This window comes from Leucoraja erinacea, chromosome 19 (genome assembly GCF_028641065.1).
Source record: "Leucoraja erinacea ecotype New England chromosome 19, Leri_hhj_1, whole genome shotgun sequence".
Lineage (NCBI taxonomy): Eukaryota > Metazoa > Chordata > Chondrichthyes > Rajiformes > Rajidae > Leucoraja > Leucoraja erinaceus.
This window is the reverse complement of record NC_073395.1, coordinates 38,646,228-38,668,144: the sequence shown is the minus strand read 5'-3', so window position 1 is coordinate 38,668,144 and position 21,917 is coordinate 38,646,228. Positions and strand designations below refer to the sequence as shown.

General features: G+C 43.6%; 1 protein-coding gene across 1 annotated transcript in view; it reads left to right on the top strand.

Moving 5' to 3' along the window:
- Positions 1–21,505, top strand: part of met (MET proto-oncogene, receptor tyrosine kinase) — a 236,937-nt gene extending 215,432 nt beyond the window's left edge. The window contains 7 exon segments of the mRNA XM_055649985.1: positions 2,629–2,859; positions 4,684–4,764; positions 4,925–5,106; positions 7,067–7,176; positions 12,953–13,118; positions 17,754–17,890; positions 19,131–21,505. Coding sequence (XP_055505960.1) covers positions 2,629–2,859; positions 4,684–4,764; positions 4,925–5,106; positions 7,067–7,176; positions 12,953–13,118; positions 17,754–17,890; positions 19,131–19,341 — 1,118 coding nt within the window. The 3' untranslated portion in view covers positions 19,342–21,505.
- The last annotated feature ends 412 nt before the right edge of the window (positions 21,506–21,917 follow it).

Below are 21,917 nucleotides of genomic sequence, written 5' to 3'. Positions count from 1 at the left end.
TAACAAGAGGAGTTGAGTATAGGAGCAAAGGGATCCTTCTGCAGTTGTACAGGGCCCTGGTGAGACCACACCTGGAGTATTGTGTGCAGTTTTGGTCTCCAAATTTGAGGAAGGACATTCTTGCTATCGAGGGAGTGCAGCGTAGGTTCACAAGGTTAATTCCCGGGATGGCGGGACTGTCAAATGTTGAAAGAATGGAGCGACTGGACTTGTATATACTGGAATTTAGAGGGATGAGAGGGCATCTTATTGAAACTTATAAGATTATTAAGGGATTGGACACGCTAGAGGCAGGAAACATGTTCCCGATGTTCGGTGAGTCCAGAACCGGGAACCACAGTTTAAGAATAAGGGGTAGGCCATTTAGAATGGAGATGAGGAAAAACTTTTTCACCCAGAGAGTTGTGAGTCTGTGGAATTCTCTGCCTCAGAAGGCAGTGGAGGCTAATTCACTGGATGCTTTCAAGAGAGTTAGATAGAGCTCTTAAAGAAAGCGGAGTCGAGGGATATGGGGAGAAGGCAGGAACGGGGTACTGATTGTGGATGATCAGACATGATCACAGTGAATGACGGTGCTGGATCAAAGGGCCGAATGTCCTACTCCTGCACGTATTGTCTATTGAAAGTAGACAATGCTACCCAGTATTTATGGAGCATTGATTCCTTCTGCAGTTGGGTGGAGGATGGTCGGGTAAAACTAACCCTCACAGTTATCTGGAGTACACTTCCTCCCAACTTGCCTCTTGCAAGGACACTAATCACTGCTCTCAATTCCTCTGTCTCTGCTATATCTGCTCCCAAGATGAGGCTTTCCATTCTAGGCCATCCGAGATGTCCTCCTTCTTTAGTAACATGGGTTCCCCCCCCCCCCCCCCCCCCCCCCCCCCCACTGCTGTCATAGATGGACCCCTCATCCACATCTCCGCTGTGTCCTGTGGTTCTGCTCTCACTCTCCCTCCCCACAGACAGAACTTAGAGTCCTCCTGTTCCTTTCATCCCAGCACCTCCACCTCCAACATCCTCTGATCTATCGTCCATGACATCTCCCTCACCAGTCACATCATCCCATCTCCACCTTTTTCCGTCTTCAGTAGGGACCGTTCCCTCCGCACCTCCTTGGTTCACTTGTCTCTTCCCACTAAAACCACTTCCTCCCCAGGTACTTCTCCCTGCAACCGCAGGAGATGTAACACATGTCCTCCTTCCTCATATCCATCCTGGGGACCCTACCATCCTTCCAGGTGAGACAAGTCATGTGTACCTCCTCTTACCTCATCTACTGCATCCAGTTTCCTGTACATTGGCAAAACCCAGTGTAGACTTGGTGACCTTTTCACTGTACACAATCTCAATCCACCAAGGCCTATTGCGTTTCTCGCTTGCTAGCCATTTTAACTCCCCTTCCCATTCCCATACTGACCTTTTTGTCCTGGGCCTCCTCAATTGCAAGAGTGAGGCCACATGCAAACTGGAGGAACGGCACCTATATTACGCTTGGATAGCGTACAACCCAATGTAATTCCCCTTCCCCCCACCCCCCTTTCCACTATCCAACCTGGAATCCCACCTAGTTCTAACCCCCTCCGACATTCCTTCCTCTGGCTTCACAGTTTGCAGCTCATCTATCCCAGACCTTCTGCTATTATCGCTTGCCTTTTTTCCAACTATCTTCCCATATGGGAGCGAGGAGTCCAATGGGAGCAGGGAGAAGAAGGAATGATCGGGTGTGACGAGCCTTTGATTATGTTGGCTGCTTTTCCAAGGATGTGTGAAGTGTAGATTAGTTTAGTTTTAGTTTAGAGATACAATGCACCACTGGGTCCGCGCCGACCAGCGATCCCTGCACATTAACATTATCCTACACACACTAGGGACAATTTTTACATTTACTAAGCCAATTAACCTACAAACCTGTACGTCTTTGGAGCGTGGGAGGAAACCGAAGATCTCGGAAAAAACCCAAGCATGTCACGGGGAGGACGTACAAACTCCATACAGACAGCGCCCATAGTCGGGATCGAACCCCGGTCGGTCTCCTGCGCTGCATTCGCTGTAAGACAGCAACTCTACCGCTGTGCCACTGTGACAGCCCTAGATGGAGGCAATTGTAGGGATTCTGTTCTGTGTGATGGACTGGGCTACATCCATAACTCTCTGCAATTGTGTGTGATCTAGGGCAGAGCTATTCCCAAACCGACCGATGATGCAAGACAACTGTATGTTTTCTATTGTGCATCTGTGGAAGCTCGTGAGAGTCATTGGAGGCATGCCAAATTTCCTCAGTCTTCCTGGGAAGTAAAGGCATTGTTATGCCTTCTTGCTTCAATGTAGCCGGTCCACAACAAATTGTTGGTAATATTAATGCCAAGGAATCTGAAGCTCTCTACTATTTCTGGCCAAGATAGCAAACATTATCAGGCAGCCATTTCTTTAGTTAGTAGCTATGAAATATAAAATGGAAAATAGCAGCATCTGTGAAGGGAAATTGCCTAACAATGCACCTGTGGTAAAATTAAAGCAGGAATTTGGCAGCATGACCAGGACCGACATTGTGAGCTGAAGGGCCTACTGCTGTGCTGTACTGTTCCATGTTCAGGTGAAAATACGTTTGTTTCTTATCGTTAACAGATCCGTTCCAGAACTTAACACAAGGAGCATCTTACAGACAGGCCCATTTTTCCCACTCGGATCTGACTTGCATTTTGTCAAGTGGGGAGCTGGATTCAACCACGCCGTTGTTGCAAAGTGACGTGAACATAAACATCAGCAGCCTGGACTCTGAACTACTGAAAGAGGTGCAGCACATGCTTATAAGTGCAGACGCCCTGACAATGCACACTGCAGAGGTGATAGGAAGAGGCAAGTTTTAAAATCGTTCCTGACGTCATATCATAGTGAAGAAGCAACTCATCGTCGAATAATTTAAGATATCTTTAGATTTGTCTAATTCCTTTTAGCAGGTGGCAATGGCTACTGTGTTGTATCAATGTGTTAATAGCATTCTGGTCAAGAGTTGGTAATGTCGCATAGACTGGCAATCAAACGTTGCACATTAGCATGGCCCCAAACTACAGGATTGGTGCCCTTGCTTTACCACTGGAAATCAATACTTGAAGAATGGACAGAGGACCAAGCATTAAGACTGAAATTCTGTTTATAATTGTTGACAAAGCCAATCATTGGCAAATCTAGAGGCACAAAGGTTGCAGGAAATAGGCAAGAAAATAGAGTAGAGGCTGAGATCTGATCAGCCATGATCTGACTGGCAAAGACAAGTCAAGGAGGCTATTTCTTTAGTTTAGTTTAGAGATACAGTCCCTACGTCCCACCAAGTCCACACAGACCAGTGATCCTGGCTCACATACGTGCAAGTATAGTATACACTATCCCACTACACACACTAGTGACAACTTACAATGATATCAAGCCTATTAACTTACAAATCTGTACATCTTTAGAGTGTGGGAGGAAACCAGAGCTCCTGGAGGAAACCCACGCTGGTCACGGGGAGATCATACAAACTATGCGCACAGCACCCATAGTCAGGATCAAACCTGGGTCTCCGGAACTCTACAGCTACACCACCATGCTGCCGTCTGTCTGTCTGTCTGTCTGTCTGTCTGTCTGTCTGTCTGTCTGTCTGTCTGTCTGTCTGGCCTGGGCCTGTATGAGTTTCCAAGGTTTCCAAGGTTTGTAAATGTTTTGATAGTTCTGTTTCCATCATGTCACGGGAAAGAATGATTCCGTTGCCACAAAGTTTAGGAAAAGGGTCCCTTGAATGGTTGGAGCTGGCAACCTATAATTGTAAAGACACCTCCCAGCTCCCCTGCCCCACCTCGACACTGGTAGTCAGAATCAAACCTGGCAGCTCAGGGAAGGAACCCTCAAAGCCATGCCTGGCCTGGTCAAACTGTACAAAATAACATATCATTTCTCCGAAGGGAAGAAACGTCTATGACACTCAATTTCTTGTAGAGATTCAAAAGTAGCAGCAGCACAGTGTGGACCAGCCTGTGGTCTGCAAGTTCCTGAACCCAATCCTGAAGTCGGATATGCAGGTGAACCCTGTCCTCTCAACCTTGGGGGGGGGTCAAGGAAAGAGCATTCACTCTGTTTCCCTAATTCTACCAATATTTCCACCACTACGCACAAGAAGCACAAGACACCATTGTATGCAGATGCCGAGAAATGTGTTCGGCTCTGGCTGAACAATTTTGAATCTTCTGATGTGGACTCGACAAAGAAGACTCGACCAAAGAAGCACGTTGCCACCTGCTTATTATTCACAGGGACTGAATTCTGCCAGAAATCAATGATATTCTCCTATGGCAACCAGTATAAGAACCAGATGAAGGATGTGAGAGGCACCAGTGCTTTTTGACTGTAAATTGACATAATGCATTGGCAATGGCAGCCGTCTTCAGGACAGCATCGGACACAATGTTTCTACTGCTCTAGTTGGAAAATCAAAGGCTGCCATAGATTCCTGAGATAGTTACCGAGTTCTCCAGGCCAATATGTTCTTTCAGGTGTAAACTCCACTGAAATGAGTTGTTATACCTAGCTGGGGTTCTTCAGATTGAGCTTTGACCGATGCATTTTTACAGTAAATGATGCTTAAAAAATTATTATTTCTTCTTTTTAAAGCTTTATTTTATATTCCTTTTGTTCAAAATGTAATAGGTCACTTTGGCTGTGTTTGCCATGGAACACTCATTGCCCAAGACGGGAAACATGTACATTGTGCTGTGAAGTGCCTCAACAGTAAGTAAAAAAGACATTTATAATGGCATGATTTTAAAATTACTTCCAAAGAACCATTCCAAGATGCTGTTTACAATGTCTATAATCTCGAGTAACCTATTCAATGTAAGAAGCATAGTATTCTACCTGTAATGTTAATACACCCTATCTGTTATCACAGGAATCACCTGCATAGAACAGGTAACACAATTTCTGAAGGAAGGATTGATAATGAAAGATTTCAAACATGTTAATGTCCTCTCTCTGCTTGGAATTGGCCTTCCTAACCAAGGATCCCCACTAGTAGTGTTGCCTTACATGAAACACGGTGACCTACGGAACTTCATCAGAGAAGAAAGTCATGTAAGTAACTCATAACCATGCAATATTTTTGGGGAATGCTTAGACAAGCTACTCAAAATGAGTTTTGTTTCAGATACGAATTGTTTTTGTATAGACGTGTGTTATGTTTAGTTTAGAGATACAGCAGGGAAACAGGCCCTTCGATCCGCTGAGTCCACACCGAGCATTGATCACCCGTTCCCACTAGTTCTATGTTATCCTACATAAGGGCTGTCCCGGTGACTGTCGGCATCATTCACTGACGTATCAGGTCACCGAAACGGACGAGGCCAGTGTCGCAACTTTTTTTTTGTCGCCACTGGATTTTGAAATGTTCAAAATCTTTCTGCAACCCTGATACATCAGTCAATGATGCCAGCAGTCGCCAAAAAAGATCGCCAAGTGGAACTTTATGCATCCACTCTCTACATAATACTTCCGGTAGGCGGCGCGACCCTGGTCAGCAGCGGCCTCTGCAGCCTGTCCGCGTTTTTATTATTTTTTGTCTATGTTTATATGTAGTTTTTGTTATTTTATGTTGGGGTGTGTGTGTGTGGGGGGGGTGGGGGTGGGGTGGGAGGGAGGAGGGGGGAAACTTTTAAATTTCTCCCTGCACTGGAGACCCGACCTTTTTTTCGTCGGGTCTCAGTTGTCGTTGAGGCCGCAACGAGGAGCGGCCTCCAACGGGAAGAAGCCGGGGACTCAGGTGCCGACTCACCGTCAACGTCGCGGGGCTGGCCGAGTCCGGAACGGGTGGAGCGGTGGAGGAGCGCTGCTGCTGCTGCTGCCGCTGCTGCGGCCCGACCGGAGAGTCGGAGGCTCCAACGGCAGGTCTGTGGACGGCGGCGCCGGGAGCCCGCGGCTCCCTGGAGGGAGACCGCTTTTCGGGGCTCCTGCAACGGCGACTTCTCCCGCCCGAGTTGCGGGGTTGAAGAGCTCCTGGAGCGGGGCCTAACATCACTGCCCCGCGCGGCTGGAACGGCCGCGGGACACTGCGAGCGCACACCGGGGGCTCCAACATCAAGACCCGGTGTGCGACCTCGCACCACCCGGCGTGGCTTTAATGGCCGTGGGACAATCGCCATCGCCAGCCGGGGGCTTTGACTTTGACTCTGACATCGGGGGGGGGGGGGGGGGGGGGGAGAGGGCGGGGGGGGGATAAGTTTTTTTTTTGGCCTTCCATCACAGCTATGTGATGGATGTTTATGTAAAATTGTAAATTATGTTGTGTCTGGGGTCTATTTGTGTGTAATGTATGGCTGCAGAAACGGCATTTCATTTGGACCTCCAGGGGTCCAAATGACAATTAAATAGACTATTGACTATTGACTATTGATAATAAGGACAATTTTGAAGAGGCCAATTAACCTATAAACCCACCTGGATCTGGAAGAGAGCAGGAGCACCCAAAGGAAATCTAAGCGGTCGCATGGAGACCGTGCAAACTCCACACAGACAGCACCCGAGATCGGGATTGGACCCGGGTCCCTGGTGCTGTGAAGTAACAGTTCCACCAGCTGCACTACTTTGCTGGATAAATCACGTCATTCATAGTCATTGGAATAAGGGAAAAATGTGTATTTAAAGGTAATACCATATTAGGTACTATATTTAAGAGGGAGTTAGATGTGGCCCTTGTGGCTAAGTGGATCAGGGGGTATGGAGAGAAGGCAGGTATGGGATACTGAGTTGGATGATCAGCCATGATCATATTGAATGGCGGTGCAGGCTCGAAGGGCCGAATTTCTGCACCTAATTTCTATGTTTCTATTTCTATGTTAAGATTATACTCTGATAATAGATGGAATCAACAGAGAGAATCTGATCTTAACTTGAGAGAATAATAAAGTTGTCCAAACGACATCTTAAAACCATTAAATTGTAACGATATTCACCATTGTAGGCCACCGCATTTATGTCTTAGACCTGGAATGAATAACTGCAGAAATAGCATTTTGAAAGCCTTCGAAATTTGTTACAGAATCCAACAGTAAAGGATCTTATTCGTTTTGGACTTCATGTTGGAAAAGGAATGGAATATCTTGCAAGCAAAAAGTTTGTTCATCGAGATCTTGCGGCAAGAAACTGCATGTAAGTAACAGAATGTTTAAGAAGGAACTGCAGATGCTGGAAAATCGAAGGTACAGAAAAATGCTGGAGAAACTCAGCGGGTGCAGCGAAGGAAATAGGCAACCCAAGGGTTTCGGCCTGAAACGTTGCCTATTTCCTTCGCTCCATAGATGCTGCTGCACCCGCTGAGTTTCTCCAGCATTTTTGTGTACCTTTGTAAGTAACAGAAGTTGTTGTGACAGGTTTTAGTGTCAAGAGAATACCTGTCAAATATTATTGTGTCTAATCGTCACAACCCACGTGTGTTATTTAAAACCATTGACTCTGTTCTTAATGCCCCACAGCCTGTCTGTTTGGAAGCATCCTCTGAATTGTGCAATGACTTCCTGCACTTTTTCATTGATAAGGTTGTTACCATAAGGGCTCTCATTTCAGCTCCTGCCTCTGACCCCTCTGATTCTATCCCATGCTTGGTGGTATTTGATAAGTTTGTGCCTGTGACATTGTCGTGTTTAGAGGATGTGGTTAGCCATATTAAGCCATCGGGTTCCCCTTGTGATGCTGTCCCTCCTCATCTTTTTAAAGAGGTTTTCCCCAGTATAGGGCAGTCGGTTCTTGCCAACATTAACAGCAGTCTGTGTTCTGGGGTTGTCCCCGTAAGTTTTAAACATGCAGTAGTACAACCCCTGCTTAAGAAACCTGGTCTGGGTCAAACTGTATTGGCCAATTTTAGGCCCATCTCCAAGTGGCCTTTTATCTCTAAAATCTTGGAGAAAGTTGTTTATGCTCAGTTAAAACTTTTCCTGGACGAGCATAATATTCGGGAGGTTTTCCAGTCTGGGTTTAAAACTATGCATAGCACAGAGTCAGCATTGCTAAGGGTCTTTAATGACATCCTCCTAGCTAATGATTCTGGTGATGATGTGATTCTTGTCCTGCTGGACCTATCTGCTGCCTTTGAATCAGTGGGTCATGATATTTTAGTATCTCGGTTACAGCACCTAGTGGGCATTTGTGGCAGTGCCCTGGAATGGTTTAGATCTTATCTGGCAGACAGAACTATGTGTGTAGTAAGCCTTGCTGGTTTTGAATCCTCCTCCGCTCCTCTGTCATATGAGGTTCCACAGGGTTCAATTTTAGGGCCCCTGCTTATCTCACTGTACTTGCTTCCTCTGGGTTCCATTCTTAGAAAGCATGGCATCTCTTTTCATTGTTATGCTGCTGATAATCAGATATATGTGCCGCTGAAGAAGAAAGATGCTTTCTCAGTCAAATCACTTCTGTTATGTCTTGATGACATTAAATCCTGGATGGCCCTAAACTTTTTTAATTTTAATGAAAAGAAGACGGAGGTGATAGTGTTTGGTCCCAATGGCTCCCGTGAACATCCCCCTGTTGACTTGTGTCCCTTGGCACTGTATGTGAAGCCAACAGTTTTAAACTTGGGTTTTAAGATGGACAGTGATTTTAAATTAGATCGTCAAATAGGCGCGGTAGTTAAGTCCAGCTTTCATTTAAGGCAGCTGGCAAAGGTGAAGCCCATTCTTGAACGACAGCATTTTGAAACAGTAATCCATGCCTTCATCACGTCTCGGCTGGATTACTGTAACGCACTTTATTTTGGAGTTTCCCAATCTTCCCTTGCACGTCTCCAGTTGGTTCAGAATGCTGCTGCTCGCCTTTTAACTGGAACACGTAAGAGGGAGCACATAACGCCTATTCTGGCCTCGCTCCACTGGCTGCCTGTGTACTTTAGAGTTAGTTTTAAGATTCTTTTATTTGTTTTTTAAATCTTTAAATGGTCTCGCCCCGCCTTACCTCTCTGAGCTGCTTCATCCCTACGCTCCTGCTCGGTGCCTCAGGTCAGCTGATCAGCTGCTCCTGGAGGTACTGAGGTCTAAGCGGAAGCTCAGAGGGGATAGAGCCTTCTCTGTTGCTGCTCCGACATTATGGAACACTCTACCTTTGCACATTAGACAGGCCCCTTCACTGTCCACTTTCAAAACTAGTCTTAAAACCCTTTTCTATTCCTTGGCTTTCGACCCTGCATGAGACTTTGCTCCTGTTTTAGTGGGGTTTTTTTAAATATTTTATTTTATTAGAAGTAAGTACAGTCATATGGCACCAAAGTGCCTAATATATATTTTCATAATACATTTTATGTACAACTTCTTTTTTTTTTGTTACATTGAAAAAAGATGAGAATAAGAAAAAGAAGTTAGTAAAGGACAGAAATATGTGAAATATATAGTGTGTGAAGAAAGAGAACGAGTAAATGAAGAAAGTTGAGAGAGAAAATAGTGAAAAGAAAATAAAATAAAAAAGAAAAGGAGATCATTATTTATAATCTTGACCAACCCTCGTCCAGTCCTGAAACAGTTATTTTTTACAATTGCGTTGCACCATATGATTCCAAAAAAACGACGAATGGAGACCAACTCGTTATGAATTGGTCTGATTTATCCATTAGGAGGAATAGCATTTCCTCAAGATGAGCGGTGTCCAACATACTTGCAATCCACATTTTAAGCGTTGGTATTGATGTACCCTTCCAAAATTTAAGTATTAAATTTTTTTGCTATTATTAAACCATAGTTAAGGAATAGATTTTGAGATGTGAAGCCAACAGTTTTAAACTTGGGTGTTCAATTTATTCCCATCTTCCATTACACCAAATATAATCATTTCAGTATTAGGTTCCATTCTTGTCTTTGAATAATTTTGTAAATATTTCAAAGATATCATTCCAAAATCTATATAAAGTTTTATGCAGGAAACTAAGGAGTGTGTTATAGTTGCCTTTTGGGCTAGACATTTATCACAAGTGGCGGATATATTTGGATAAAATTTGTTCAATCTTGTTTTTGAATAATATAATCTATGTACAATTTTAAATTGAATTAGATTATGTCTTACATTAATTGAACATTTGTGAATATATATCAGGTATTTTTCCCATTTAACCTTCGTAATTTTTATCATTAATTCCCGTTCCCACTCTTCTCTAAGTACCTCTGTCGATGGTAGGTCTATATTTAGAATACTATTATATAAATAGGATATTAATTTTTGTGAGTCAGCTTCAATATTCATTGCTTCTTCCAATAAGTCAGGAGTTACTTTTTGATATCCTTGTATATATTTTTTCACAAAGTCACAAATCTGAAGATATTTAAAATATTGGTTGTTTTTCAATTTAAATTTTAATTGTAGTTGTTGGAATGATAGTAGGCTGTTTTAGTGTTTCTATTGTTTTTTATTGTTTTTACTGTCCTTTAATGTTTTTATTGTTTTGTTTTATATTTATGATTAGTCATGTACAGCACTTCGTTGCAACAGTGGTCGTTTCTAAAGTGCTCTATAAATACAATTCCGTTCAGTTTTTCACCGTCTCAAGGATTTAGTCCTCGATAGTCACTTTAATTGCTGACCGTGGATCAGAATGTAATCTACACGCACCCACGAGTCCTCCATGAGACATTCAATGCTGTTGAAAGATAACTCTTCCTAAAACAGTCTCTTGATTAATAGTTTATTTATTGTAGTGGCACAATCAGCAAGATAATCATACAAACTTCTTGCATCAATACATTTTGGTCATGCTCGTGGTCATGCTCGTGCATGGCCAAAAACTATGTCTATTCCCCGATCTTCTTCGATCTAAAATAAAAACCTTGGGAGTCTGCACCAGAATCCTAACTGCAACCACGCCTCAGACTCCGTATAAGCCCCACCCACATAATTACAGGCAGATAAAATGTAAAGATCACTGGTTATAGATGTAACATACTGAGCTAATTGGCTACTACAGAAGTCATCATCTGGCTAGCACTTTGCATGTTGCATATAAATTAGTTGACTAAAACATGGCCTGCATCATTACAGTAATCAAATGGTCATTTAAGTCTGAAGAAGGGTCTTGACCCGAAATATCACCCTTTCCTTCTCTCCAGAGATGCTGCCTGTCCCGCTGAGTTTGCTTCAGCGTTTAGTGTCTATCGTTGGTTTAAACCGGCATCTGCAGTTCCTTCCTACACACTGGATGTTGGTAATAATTAAATAATCCATGTTATCATTCCAATTAACCCCGCAAATGTGCATCCCAATTTCTCCCACGATGAAACGCTAGCTTTTATTTCTTCAGTATTATCCACCTGCTTGCCTAGTTGGCTTTGTTGATTCATATCTCGGGTCATTTTTTTCAATATGCTGGACTTCATTTAAACATTCTTCCTTACTGTGCCGTAGTTGAAATGGTTTGGAATTGTAACTTTTCCTCTGGTAAAACATCACTAATGGATAACTTGCCCGCACCCCGGCCAACATGTCCCAGCTACACGTCCCATCTGCCCGCATTTGGTCCATATCCCTCCAAACCTGTCCTATCCATGTGCCTGTCTAACTGTTTCTTAAACGTTGGGATAGTCCCTGCCTCAACTACTTCCTCTGGCAGCTTGTTCCATACACCCACCAACGTTTGTGTGAAAAAGTTACCCCCCAGATTCCTATTAAATCTTTTCCCCTTCACCTTGAACCTATGTCCTTTGTTTCCCAATTCCCCTACTCCGGGAAAGAGACTCTGTGTATCTACCTGGTCTATTCCTCTCATGATTTTATACACCTCTATAATATCAACCCTCATCCACCTGTGCTCCAAGGAATAGAGACCCAGCCTAATCAACCTCTCCCTATAGCTTAGACCCTCTAGTCCTGGCAACATCCTCGTAAATCTTCTCTGTACCCTTTCCAATTTGATAACATCTTTCCTCTAACATAGTTGCCAGAACTCAACGCAATATTCTAAATGCGGTCTCACCAACGTCTTAAACAACTGCAACTTGACCTCCAAACTTCTTTACTCAATACTCTGATTGATTGAGGTCAGTGCCAAAAGCCTTTTTAACCATCTTATCTACCTGCGACTCGACCTTCAAGGAACCATGCACCTGTACTCCTAGATCCCTCTGCTCTACAACACTCCCCAGAGCCCTGCCATTCACTGTGTAGGTCTGCCCATGTTAGACTTCCCAAAATGCAACATCTCACACTTCTCTATATTACATCCCATCAACCATTCCTCAGCCCGCCTGGCCAATCGATCAAGATCCCGCTGCAATTATTCACATCCATCTTCACTATCTGCAAAACCACCCACTTTTGTATCATCAGCAAACTTGCTAATTTTGCTATGTAGGTTATCATCCAAATCATTGATGTAGATGACAAACAGTAACGGGCCCAGCACCAGACCCTGTGGCACACCACTAGTCACAGGTCTCCAGTCCGAGAAGCAACCTTCCACCATCAACCTCTGCTTCCTTCCATGAAGCCAATCTTCTATCCATTCAGCTATCTCTCCTTGGATCCCATGCGATCATGTCACTGAACATGAGTGGCACAGTGGCCTAGTTGTAGTGTTGCTGCCTAACAGCACTTACATGACCTCCCATGACCCTGTCGGTTTTCTCCAAGATCTTTGGTTTCCTCTAACACTCCAAAGACGCATGGGTTGATATAAATGTAAATTGTCCCTAGTGTGTGCAGGATTGTGTAAGTGTACGGAGATCGCTGGTCTGCACGGACTCAGTGGGCCAAAGGGCCTGTTTCCGCACTGGATCTGTAAACTAAACTAAACACAGACTACAAATTAATAACTTCTAAATGTTCTAAACCTTCCTGGGAAATAATTATTTTGGGAATTTACGAAGAATTAATCAAATAAATAATTCTGTAAACTAACAATACTGAAACATATAACCACAAACTCATCATACATTTCTATGATATTTTACTCTAGGTTGGATGAAAACTACACTGTAAAAGTGGCTGATTTTGGGCTTGCAAGAGATATCTACGAGAAGGAATATTACAGCATTAATAATAAAAGTGGTGCTAAATTGCCAGTGAAGTGGATGGCCCTGGAAAGTCTACAGACCCAGAAATTTACAACCAAGTCTGATGTGGTAATGTATTATTTCACCACCCATATCTCAAACCCAGTGCAATGTAAAATATGTTCTTTCAATGGATGCAGCATGGAAGAGTCATTCAAATTAGCTTTTTTTCTGGCGAATTAACAAAATTCATCACTTTTATTAATGCACAGTGTGACTGAAGGCCACAATTGTTGAGTAGGTCAATGACAATATTGATGGGATTTTGACTTTGAAAATGTCTAAGACCAAAATACTGTTAAATATGAACAAGGTTTGCTTTCTAATCGGATTATCAAATAATAAATCTAATGTTTCTTGCATTTAGACTTTTTTTTCTTTTAGTTTCTATCCTGAAGATCAAATTGTCTTGCAATGACCGCTGTCCTTATGTAGAGTGCAACTTTTGGCTGGGGATACATGTTGTCAGTTACAAACTTGGGAGAGGCTTCAGAAACCTCTTTAATGATGTGTTGGCTCGATGGTGCCAGGGTCAAGTATGTCTCGTAGCAGGTGCAGAACATGCTGAAAGGGGCGAGTGAGCAGCTAAAAGTCGTTTTACTAACGACAAGGGTAACGGGAGATGTGAAGTCCTGCAAATTTACGATATTGAGCAGAAAGTTGAAAAGCAGGACCTCTCAAGAGTCGAGAATATTTAGAGTCACACAGCACGGAAACAGCCTCTGTGGCCCAACTTGCCCACATCGACCAACATGTCCCACCAACACTAGTCCCACCAGTCTGCGTTTGGCCCATATCGCTCTAAACCTGTTCTATCCATCTATCTGTCTAAATGTTTCTAAAACGTTGCAATAGTACCTGCCTCAGCTACCTCCTCCTGTAGCTCATTCCATACACCACCACCCTTTATGTGAAAAAGGTTACCCCTCAGGTTCTTATTAAATCTTTCTCCCCTCACCTTAAACCTATGTCTTCAGGTTCTCGAGTCTCCTATCCTGGGCAAGAAACTACCTGATCTATTCCTCTCATGATTTTATCCACCTCTATAAAATCACCCCTCATCCTCCTACGCTTCACGGAATAGAGTCCTAGCCTGTTCAACCTCTCCCTATACTGTAGTTCAAGCCCTGGCAACATCTTCATAAATATTCTTTGCATCCTTTCCAGCTTGACAACATCTTTCCTATAACATGGTGCCCAGAAATGAACACTATACTCTAAACGTGACCTCACCAGTGCCTTATACAACTGCGACATGACCTCCCAACTTCTATACTCAATGCTCTGACTGATGAGCCAAAAGCCTTTTTGATCACCTGTGGTGACACTGGGAGCATTTGGACTTGTTCATGTATAGGAAAAGTAGAGAGAGAAATGGGCCAAATGCAGGTAAATGAGACTGCATCAATGGGCCTCTTGGTTGACATAGGCCGTAAGGCCTGCTTCCATGCTCCTTATGCTTCTTATGCTTTTTGTTATCCTCTGCAATTTAATTTTTTTTTTCTAATCCATTTCATCCAAGGACCCCCAATGTTCTGTGTTTGTGGGAGCTGCTTTCATGGCCCAGACAAAGGACTTTGAGCTAAAAGTGTCAGCATTTCCATGCATGCAAACTGCAGGCACAGAGTGGCCCCCTAAACATGACCTATGACATCAGGTAGATCATGGAGTTGTACAACATGGAAACAGGCCAGTGGACCCAAATTGTATATGCTAACCTATGCTAATCCTATTTGCCCGCATTAGGCCCAGATCCCTCAAACTCTGAAGAAGGGTCCCGACCCGAATCATAGCCTATACAGATATGCTGCTTGACACATGGAGTTACTCCAGCACTTTGTGTTTTACTCATGATTCCAGCATCTGCAGTTCCTTGTCCTTCCTCTCAATGTTTCCAATCCAGATACTAGTCCAAACATCTATTAAGCATGGTAATTGTGTACTCCACTACCATCTCCTCTGCCAGTACGTTCCATATAGCCATTACAATCTGTTTGAATAACTTGTTCCCCAGATTCCTTTCAAATCTTTCCCTTCTCACCTTAAACGTATGCCTTCTAGTTTTAGACTCCCCTTTCCTGGGAATAGGGACTGTGACTAACCCATTGCCTCTGTTGGTTTTATAAACCTCTACACAGTCACCCCTCAACCTACTTTGCACGAGGGAAAATAATCTCATCCTACAGAAGTTTAAAAACATACCTCCGGATTCAGAGACAGATTCTTCCCGGCTGTTATCAGGCAAATGAACCATCCTTTCACCAACTAGAGAGTAGTCCTGACCTACCATCTACCTCATTCATGGTGGCACAGCGGTAGAGTTGCTGCCTTACAGCAAAATGCAACGCCAGAGACCCGGTTTCGATCCCGACCACGGGCGCTGTCTGTATGGAGTTTGTACGTTCTTCCCGTGATCTGCGTGGGTTTTCTCCGAGATCTTCGGTTTCCTCCCACACTCCAAAGACGTACAGGTTTGTAGGTTAATTGGCTTGGTTAATTAGCTTGATAAAAATGTAAAATTGCCCAAGTTGGCGATATGCAGAGTACTGCCCTGCCAACTACAAAATTCAGTAGACAATAGACAATAGGTGCAGGAGTAGACCATTTGGCCCTTCGAGCCAGCACCGCCATTCAATGTGATCATGGCTGATCATCCCCAATCAGTATCCCGTTCCTGCCTTCTCCCCATATCCCCTGACTCCGCTATTTTCAAGAGCCCTATCTAGCTCTCTCTTGAAAGCATCCAGAGAACTGGCCTCCACCGCACTCTCTGTGAGTGGTGAGTCACAGAGAAGGATCAGAAGGTTCATTGGAAACCCTCGGACTATCTTTAATCGGACTTTGCTGGGCATTATCTTGCCCAGCAATATTATTTGTTTCATCTTGTATTGGTACACTGTGGTTTGGTTGTAATCATTGTTGAGGATCTTGATTGTAATGTATCATTTTTCTGCTGATTGGATAGCGTGCAACAACAAAGCATTTCACTGTACCTCGGTACACGTGACAATAAACTGAACTAAACAAAGCCTTGCAATCCAGGCAACATTCCTTTGAATCTTTCCTGCACCCTCTCTCACTTAACCACATGCCGACCAGAATTGCACACAATACTCCAAATGCAGCTTAATGAATAACTGTACAACTGTAACATGGCATCTCACCTCCGACACTCAATGTCCCTCTGACCAAAATGCCACGGTTACCTCTTCAACCCACCTGCTTTGCAAATCTTCCCATTCCTCTCAAGATGTCAAACCTCCCTTTGAATTTGAGTGTACTGCTCTACAACTATCTCTGGACTATTCACAATGGCAGAGGTTTGTGCAAAACGTTGTGGATTTATACATTGTCTGAATCTTGTGCAGTGGGCCAAGCCCAGGCTTACCATAGATCGAATGTGGGCAGTGCACATTGATTTAGGTATTTTAATTTAAACTGACAATCCCTCATCACCCCTGGGTTTATTGACCTGGGGCATCTTGGTCGACATGGACAAGTTGAGCCACAGACTGTATGACTCTATGTACCACATTGCCTCTCGAGGTGGTTTTGCCTCGGATTGCAAATTCCCATTCTAATTTTCAAGTCCATCTATGGCAAGGGTTCCCAACCGGAGTAAAGTTACCCCCGGGGGTAAAGTTCACCAACCCAGGGGGTAAATGTGTTGATTCTGGATATGTACATATCTTTTCTCATTGACTGTCTGTGTTTGGTTCCGGTATACCGGTATCTGTTCATCATTAGTTGTTCATAAATAGGTGAAATAACATTGTTATGAGCTATTAAAGTTGCCTGGGGAAAATGGGACAAAAAAGTTTGTGGACCCCTGATCTATGGACTCCCTCCTCTCTATCGTTGTACCCTCCGGCTGTTAACCCTCGGGTATCCTTGTGGTCCTTCATTTCTGGCCTCTGAAACATGCCTGGGTTTATTTGGTCCGTCACTGGCGACTGTACGTTTGACTGCCTGTGGATTTGTTACACACTCCCTCATTTTCCACCCATGTCTGCACCGTCAAAATGTACAGCTCCGTTTCTGGGCATCTTAGCGGCTTGGTATCAAATTTCCTTCAGTAATGAAATCCCGACAATGAAGAACTTTGCACTGTTTTAAAAATCTGCACTTTGTAACCATAACGCAGTGACACTATATTCTACATTCCATATTTGTTCTCTTTGTACACCCTGGTGTATTGGTTGGTGTACGGCATAATTGTACACCTCTAGCATCATTTGGCAGGACAAATGCAAAACCAGCTTTTCACTGTATATCAATACATGTGACAACAACAAACCACGACTAATAATGCACCAGTGATGGTCTTGGAAGGTTTTACCACATTGTAGACGCTACGTAAATGCATTTTCAAATTTCCAGCAACTGCAGTCTAGCTTTGGGACTAAATAAATGCAAATTGTTGATAGATAGCCATGATAGGAACATGATGAAAAATCCATTGACTAGAAATTCATTCCCAGTCATGTCAGCACATTAACATTTAGTGTGAGCCTGCAAGATGTTAACACACCATATCAGACACTCGATACTGCTGACCAGAGCTGACCTAGACATCTATGCTAGTGCCCTTTAGCACATTGGACTATAGCTCTGTGTTTTTCAAAAAATAAGTATGGCGTTGTCATTTTTATTCTGCTGAGGAACTAAGATTTGAGAAAGGTGATCTATATTTTCCTTCAACAGTGGTCGTTTGGTGTTCTGCTGTGGGAGCTGATGACGCGAGGAGCGCCACCTTACCCCGATGTTGATTCATTTGATGTCACTGTTTACCTGTTACAGGGAAGGAGGTTGCTGCAACCTGAATACTGTCCCGATTCACTGTAAGTACATCATTCCGCAGTGTGCAATAATGCACGTCAATGCTAAGAACTATATTCTGCCCTCTCCACCTTTCCCTTTTGCTCTACTTATATTAATTCAGTTTAGAGATGCAGTACAGAAACAGGCCCTTCAGCCCACCGGGTCCATGCCGACCAGCGAGCCCTGCACATTAACTACATCCTACACCCATGAGGGCCAATTTTTACATTTACCAAGCCAATTAACCTACATCTTTGTGATGTGGGAGGAAGCCAAAGGTCTCGGAAAAAACCCACGCAGGTCACGGGGAGAACGTACAAACTCCATACAGGCAGCACCCGTAGCCGGGATTGAACCCGGGTCTCCAGTGCAGCATTCGCTGTAAAGCAGCAACTCTACCATTGTGCCACTGTGACAGCCCATTTCATAACAAGAGGATTTCAGTATAGGAGTAGAGAGGTTCTTCTGCAGTTGTATAGGGCTCTGGTCTGACCACATCTGGAGTATTGTGTACAGTTTTGGTCTCCTAATTTGAGGAAGGACATCCTTGTGATTGAGGCAGTGCAGCGTAGGTTCACGAGATTGATCCCATGGATGGCGGGACTGTCGTATGAGGAAAGATTGAAAAGACTGGGCTTTTATTCACTGGAGTTTAGAAGGATGAGGGGGCATCTTATAGAAACGTATAAAATTATAAAAGGACTGGACAAGCTAAATGCAGGAAAAATGTTCCCAATGTTGGGCGAGTCCAGAACCAGGGGCCACAGTCTTAGAATAAAGGGGAGGCCATTTAAGACTGAGGTGAGAAAAAACTTTTTCACCCAGAGAGTTGTGAATTTGTGGAATTCCCTGCGACAGAGGGCAGTGGAGGCCAAATCACTGGATGGATTTAAGAGAGAGTTAGATAGAGCTCTAGGGGCTGGTGGAGTCGAGGGATATGGGGAGATGGCAAGGTCATTGATTGGGGGCGATCAGCTATGATCGCAATGAATGGCGGTGCTGGCTCGAAGGGCTGAATGGCCTCCTTCTGCACCTATTTTCTATGTATTTCAAGTTTGACTTGATCATGTACGGTATGATTTAATTCGATAACAAGCAAAACCAAGCTTTTCACCGTACCTCGGTACACACTACAATAATAAATGTGACCCCTAACTTGAAAGGAGATGCCTCATATTTTGCATCCAGAAACTTTTTATTAATTGTCGCTGTTCACTTATGTTCTAAGAAGCTTATTCAATATTCTTTTTTTCATTGCAGATATGCAGTAATGCTGCAATGTTGGCACCCAAAACATGAAATCCGCCCAACGTTCTCTGAAATAGTTTCAAAACTATCGTCAATTATTTCCACTTTTACTGGAGATCACTGCATCGAGTTAAATACGACCTATGTAAACATAAACTGCAGAGTGCCCTATCCACCTGTATATTCATCTCAAGATCATTTGGACAGAGATGCTCAGGCGTGACCAAGGACATGGTTCTGTAAAGGATCTTTTATCAGCAGACAAATGCAGGACATGTTCCAGACTTTGCAAAGGAGAAGCCCTGTATTACATGTGCTGCCGGCTCAACGTGCCGAACCATTGACAACTACAGGACTGAGATATATCTCAATTAAACATTGTAAAACTGCCTCATCATTGAGAAATAATGATGTCTGTTCTCATCCCCTCTTCCATGGAATGGGACAAGAGTTCTCCTCGTACTTGACTTCCACTCCACCAATCTTTGCATTCAACGCATAATCATTCGCAATTTTTGCCGGCCCCAACGTGATCTCACCAAATCTTCCCCCATTTCTACCTTTCCATTGGACTACTCATTTTGTAACTTCCCTGGTCCACTCTTCCAATCCCCTCTTCCACTCGCCATCCCATGGCTCATTGAGCAGATGCAGTGCCTGCCTATTCACCTCTTTCCCTTCCACCATCCAGGGAACCAAGCTATCATTGTGGGTGAAGCAGCGACTCACTTGGACTCTTTCCAGTCTAGTCCACTGTATCCATTGTTCAGGATGTAGTGCCCTCTGCACTGGGGAAACCAGAAGCAGAATGGCAGATTGAACAGCAGAGCATAGGCGTTCACTCTTCAGTGCCCTGTATGTCACGATTTAATTCTCAATCCCATTCCTTGTCCCATCTGCTGTCTGTAACCTCCTCCACTGCCACACCAAGGCCAACGTAAGCTAGAACAACATCTTATCGTCCACCTGGGCACTTTACAGTCTTATGGAATAAACAAAAAAAAATCTCCAAATTAAGGTAAATTGCTCATGTCAGTTTTCATTATCTTGTTCATTATCTTCATTGCCTTTTTCTCACCCCGTTTATTTAGTGCCGTACAAATGGTCAGTACCTGTGCTCTTACTCACTGCTCTGCCTCAACATATCTCTACATGGTCTGTTGACTTGTAAACCCTCCACGCCAGAACTGATGCCGGATCTACACCCAAAACATCAATTATCCTTTTGCTTCCACAGATGCTGCTCCACCCAATGAGTTCTTCCAGCAGTATGGTTGTGCTCCAGATGCCAAGATCTTATGCTTCCAACCCTCTACTCTAGCCCCTGGTCTGAATAAGGGTCATCAAAATGTTCACCAGCTTCTCTTTCCATAGATGCTGCTCGACTGATTGAGTTCTTATGGCATTTCTGTTTCATGTTGTCATTGTGAAAACCTGTTCATAGCTTCTGCTGTAAAAAAAAAATGCTTTGTTGATTGCAGGAGAAAAAAAGTCATGATAAATTTAAAGAAAAATTCCATCCTGAAAAATTAATGGAGATTTCTATTTTTTTAATAATAGGTTTATTTTTAATTAATTAACCTCAATAGCAACATTAAAACTGGACCATTTAATCAATGCACATAAAACCTTTGAAATTGTTTTCTTAATTTCTTCCATGGTCCATGTACCAGTGTCAATTTGGTCTTTCAGAATCACTGATATTGTCATTTCTTTTAAATTGAATCCAGTGAAAATAAGATGTTGAATTAATCACTGTGGTCGATGCAATAGCTGTTACTGCAATTTACTGTGTCTTGTATTAAATTATTAAAAACACAACTGTTGCTTTCAATGGGGAAAGTAGGTGTGAACAATGAACAAAGTCAGAGATTGAAAACAGACACAAAATGCTGGAGTAACTCAGCGGGACAGGCAGCGTCTCTGAAGAGAAGGAATGGGAGATGTTTTGGGTCGAGACCCTTCTTCAGCTGCCTGTCCTGCTGAGTTAGTCCAGCATTTTGTGTCTTTGGTTCAAACCAGCACCTGAAGTTCCTTCCTACTCATAAGGCATAGATTGCTTTTTTGGAAGCTCTGTGTATTTTACTTTGGAAGAAGTGAGTCAACATTAGCAACTGCCATAAGATTCTGTGCTTAAATGGTACTGCGAAGGAAATCCACCCCTGCCCCAGATTGTCCCAAATCCTGACCTTTGTGTCACCACACTGACCACTTCTTGACAAATGTGACCATTTCTGTTCACCTTTTGAAACTGACCAGATTCAGAGAATGTCACCTTTAAAGGGAAGGTGACCAATGAATCCAATGGGAGTTGGAAGTCATCGTGCAGTTTGGTGAGTAGACAGTGCTGCCATAGCCCCATAGTTATAACAGTGGGACATTTGTTTCACTGTCGCATACCCGTCTTAATGGTACCCATCTTAATGCCTGAGACCTGGTTTCAATCTTGACCTCTGGTGCTGTCTGTGTGGAGTTTGCAGTTTTTTTTCTGTGACCATGTGGGTTTCTCCCAGGTGCTCCGGTTTCCTCCCACATCCCAAAGATGTGTGGGTGCATAGGTTAATCGCCCTTGTTAAATTTTCCCTCGTTTGTAAGGAGTGGATATGACAGAGGAATAGCATAGAACTAGTGTGAATGGGCGATCTGTGGTTGGGTGTATTTGGTTGCCTGATGGGCCTGTTTCCGTGCTGTTCATTATACTAAACACAGCACGCAGTCCTGGAAGGAAGCACTTATACAGAAATCAAGCTCTTGTGGGAAGAAATGACCCGATGCATCAATGCCCAGAACAATAACCCA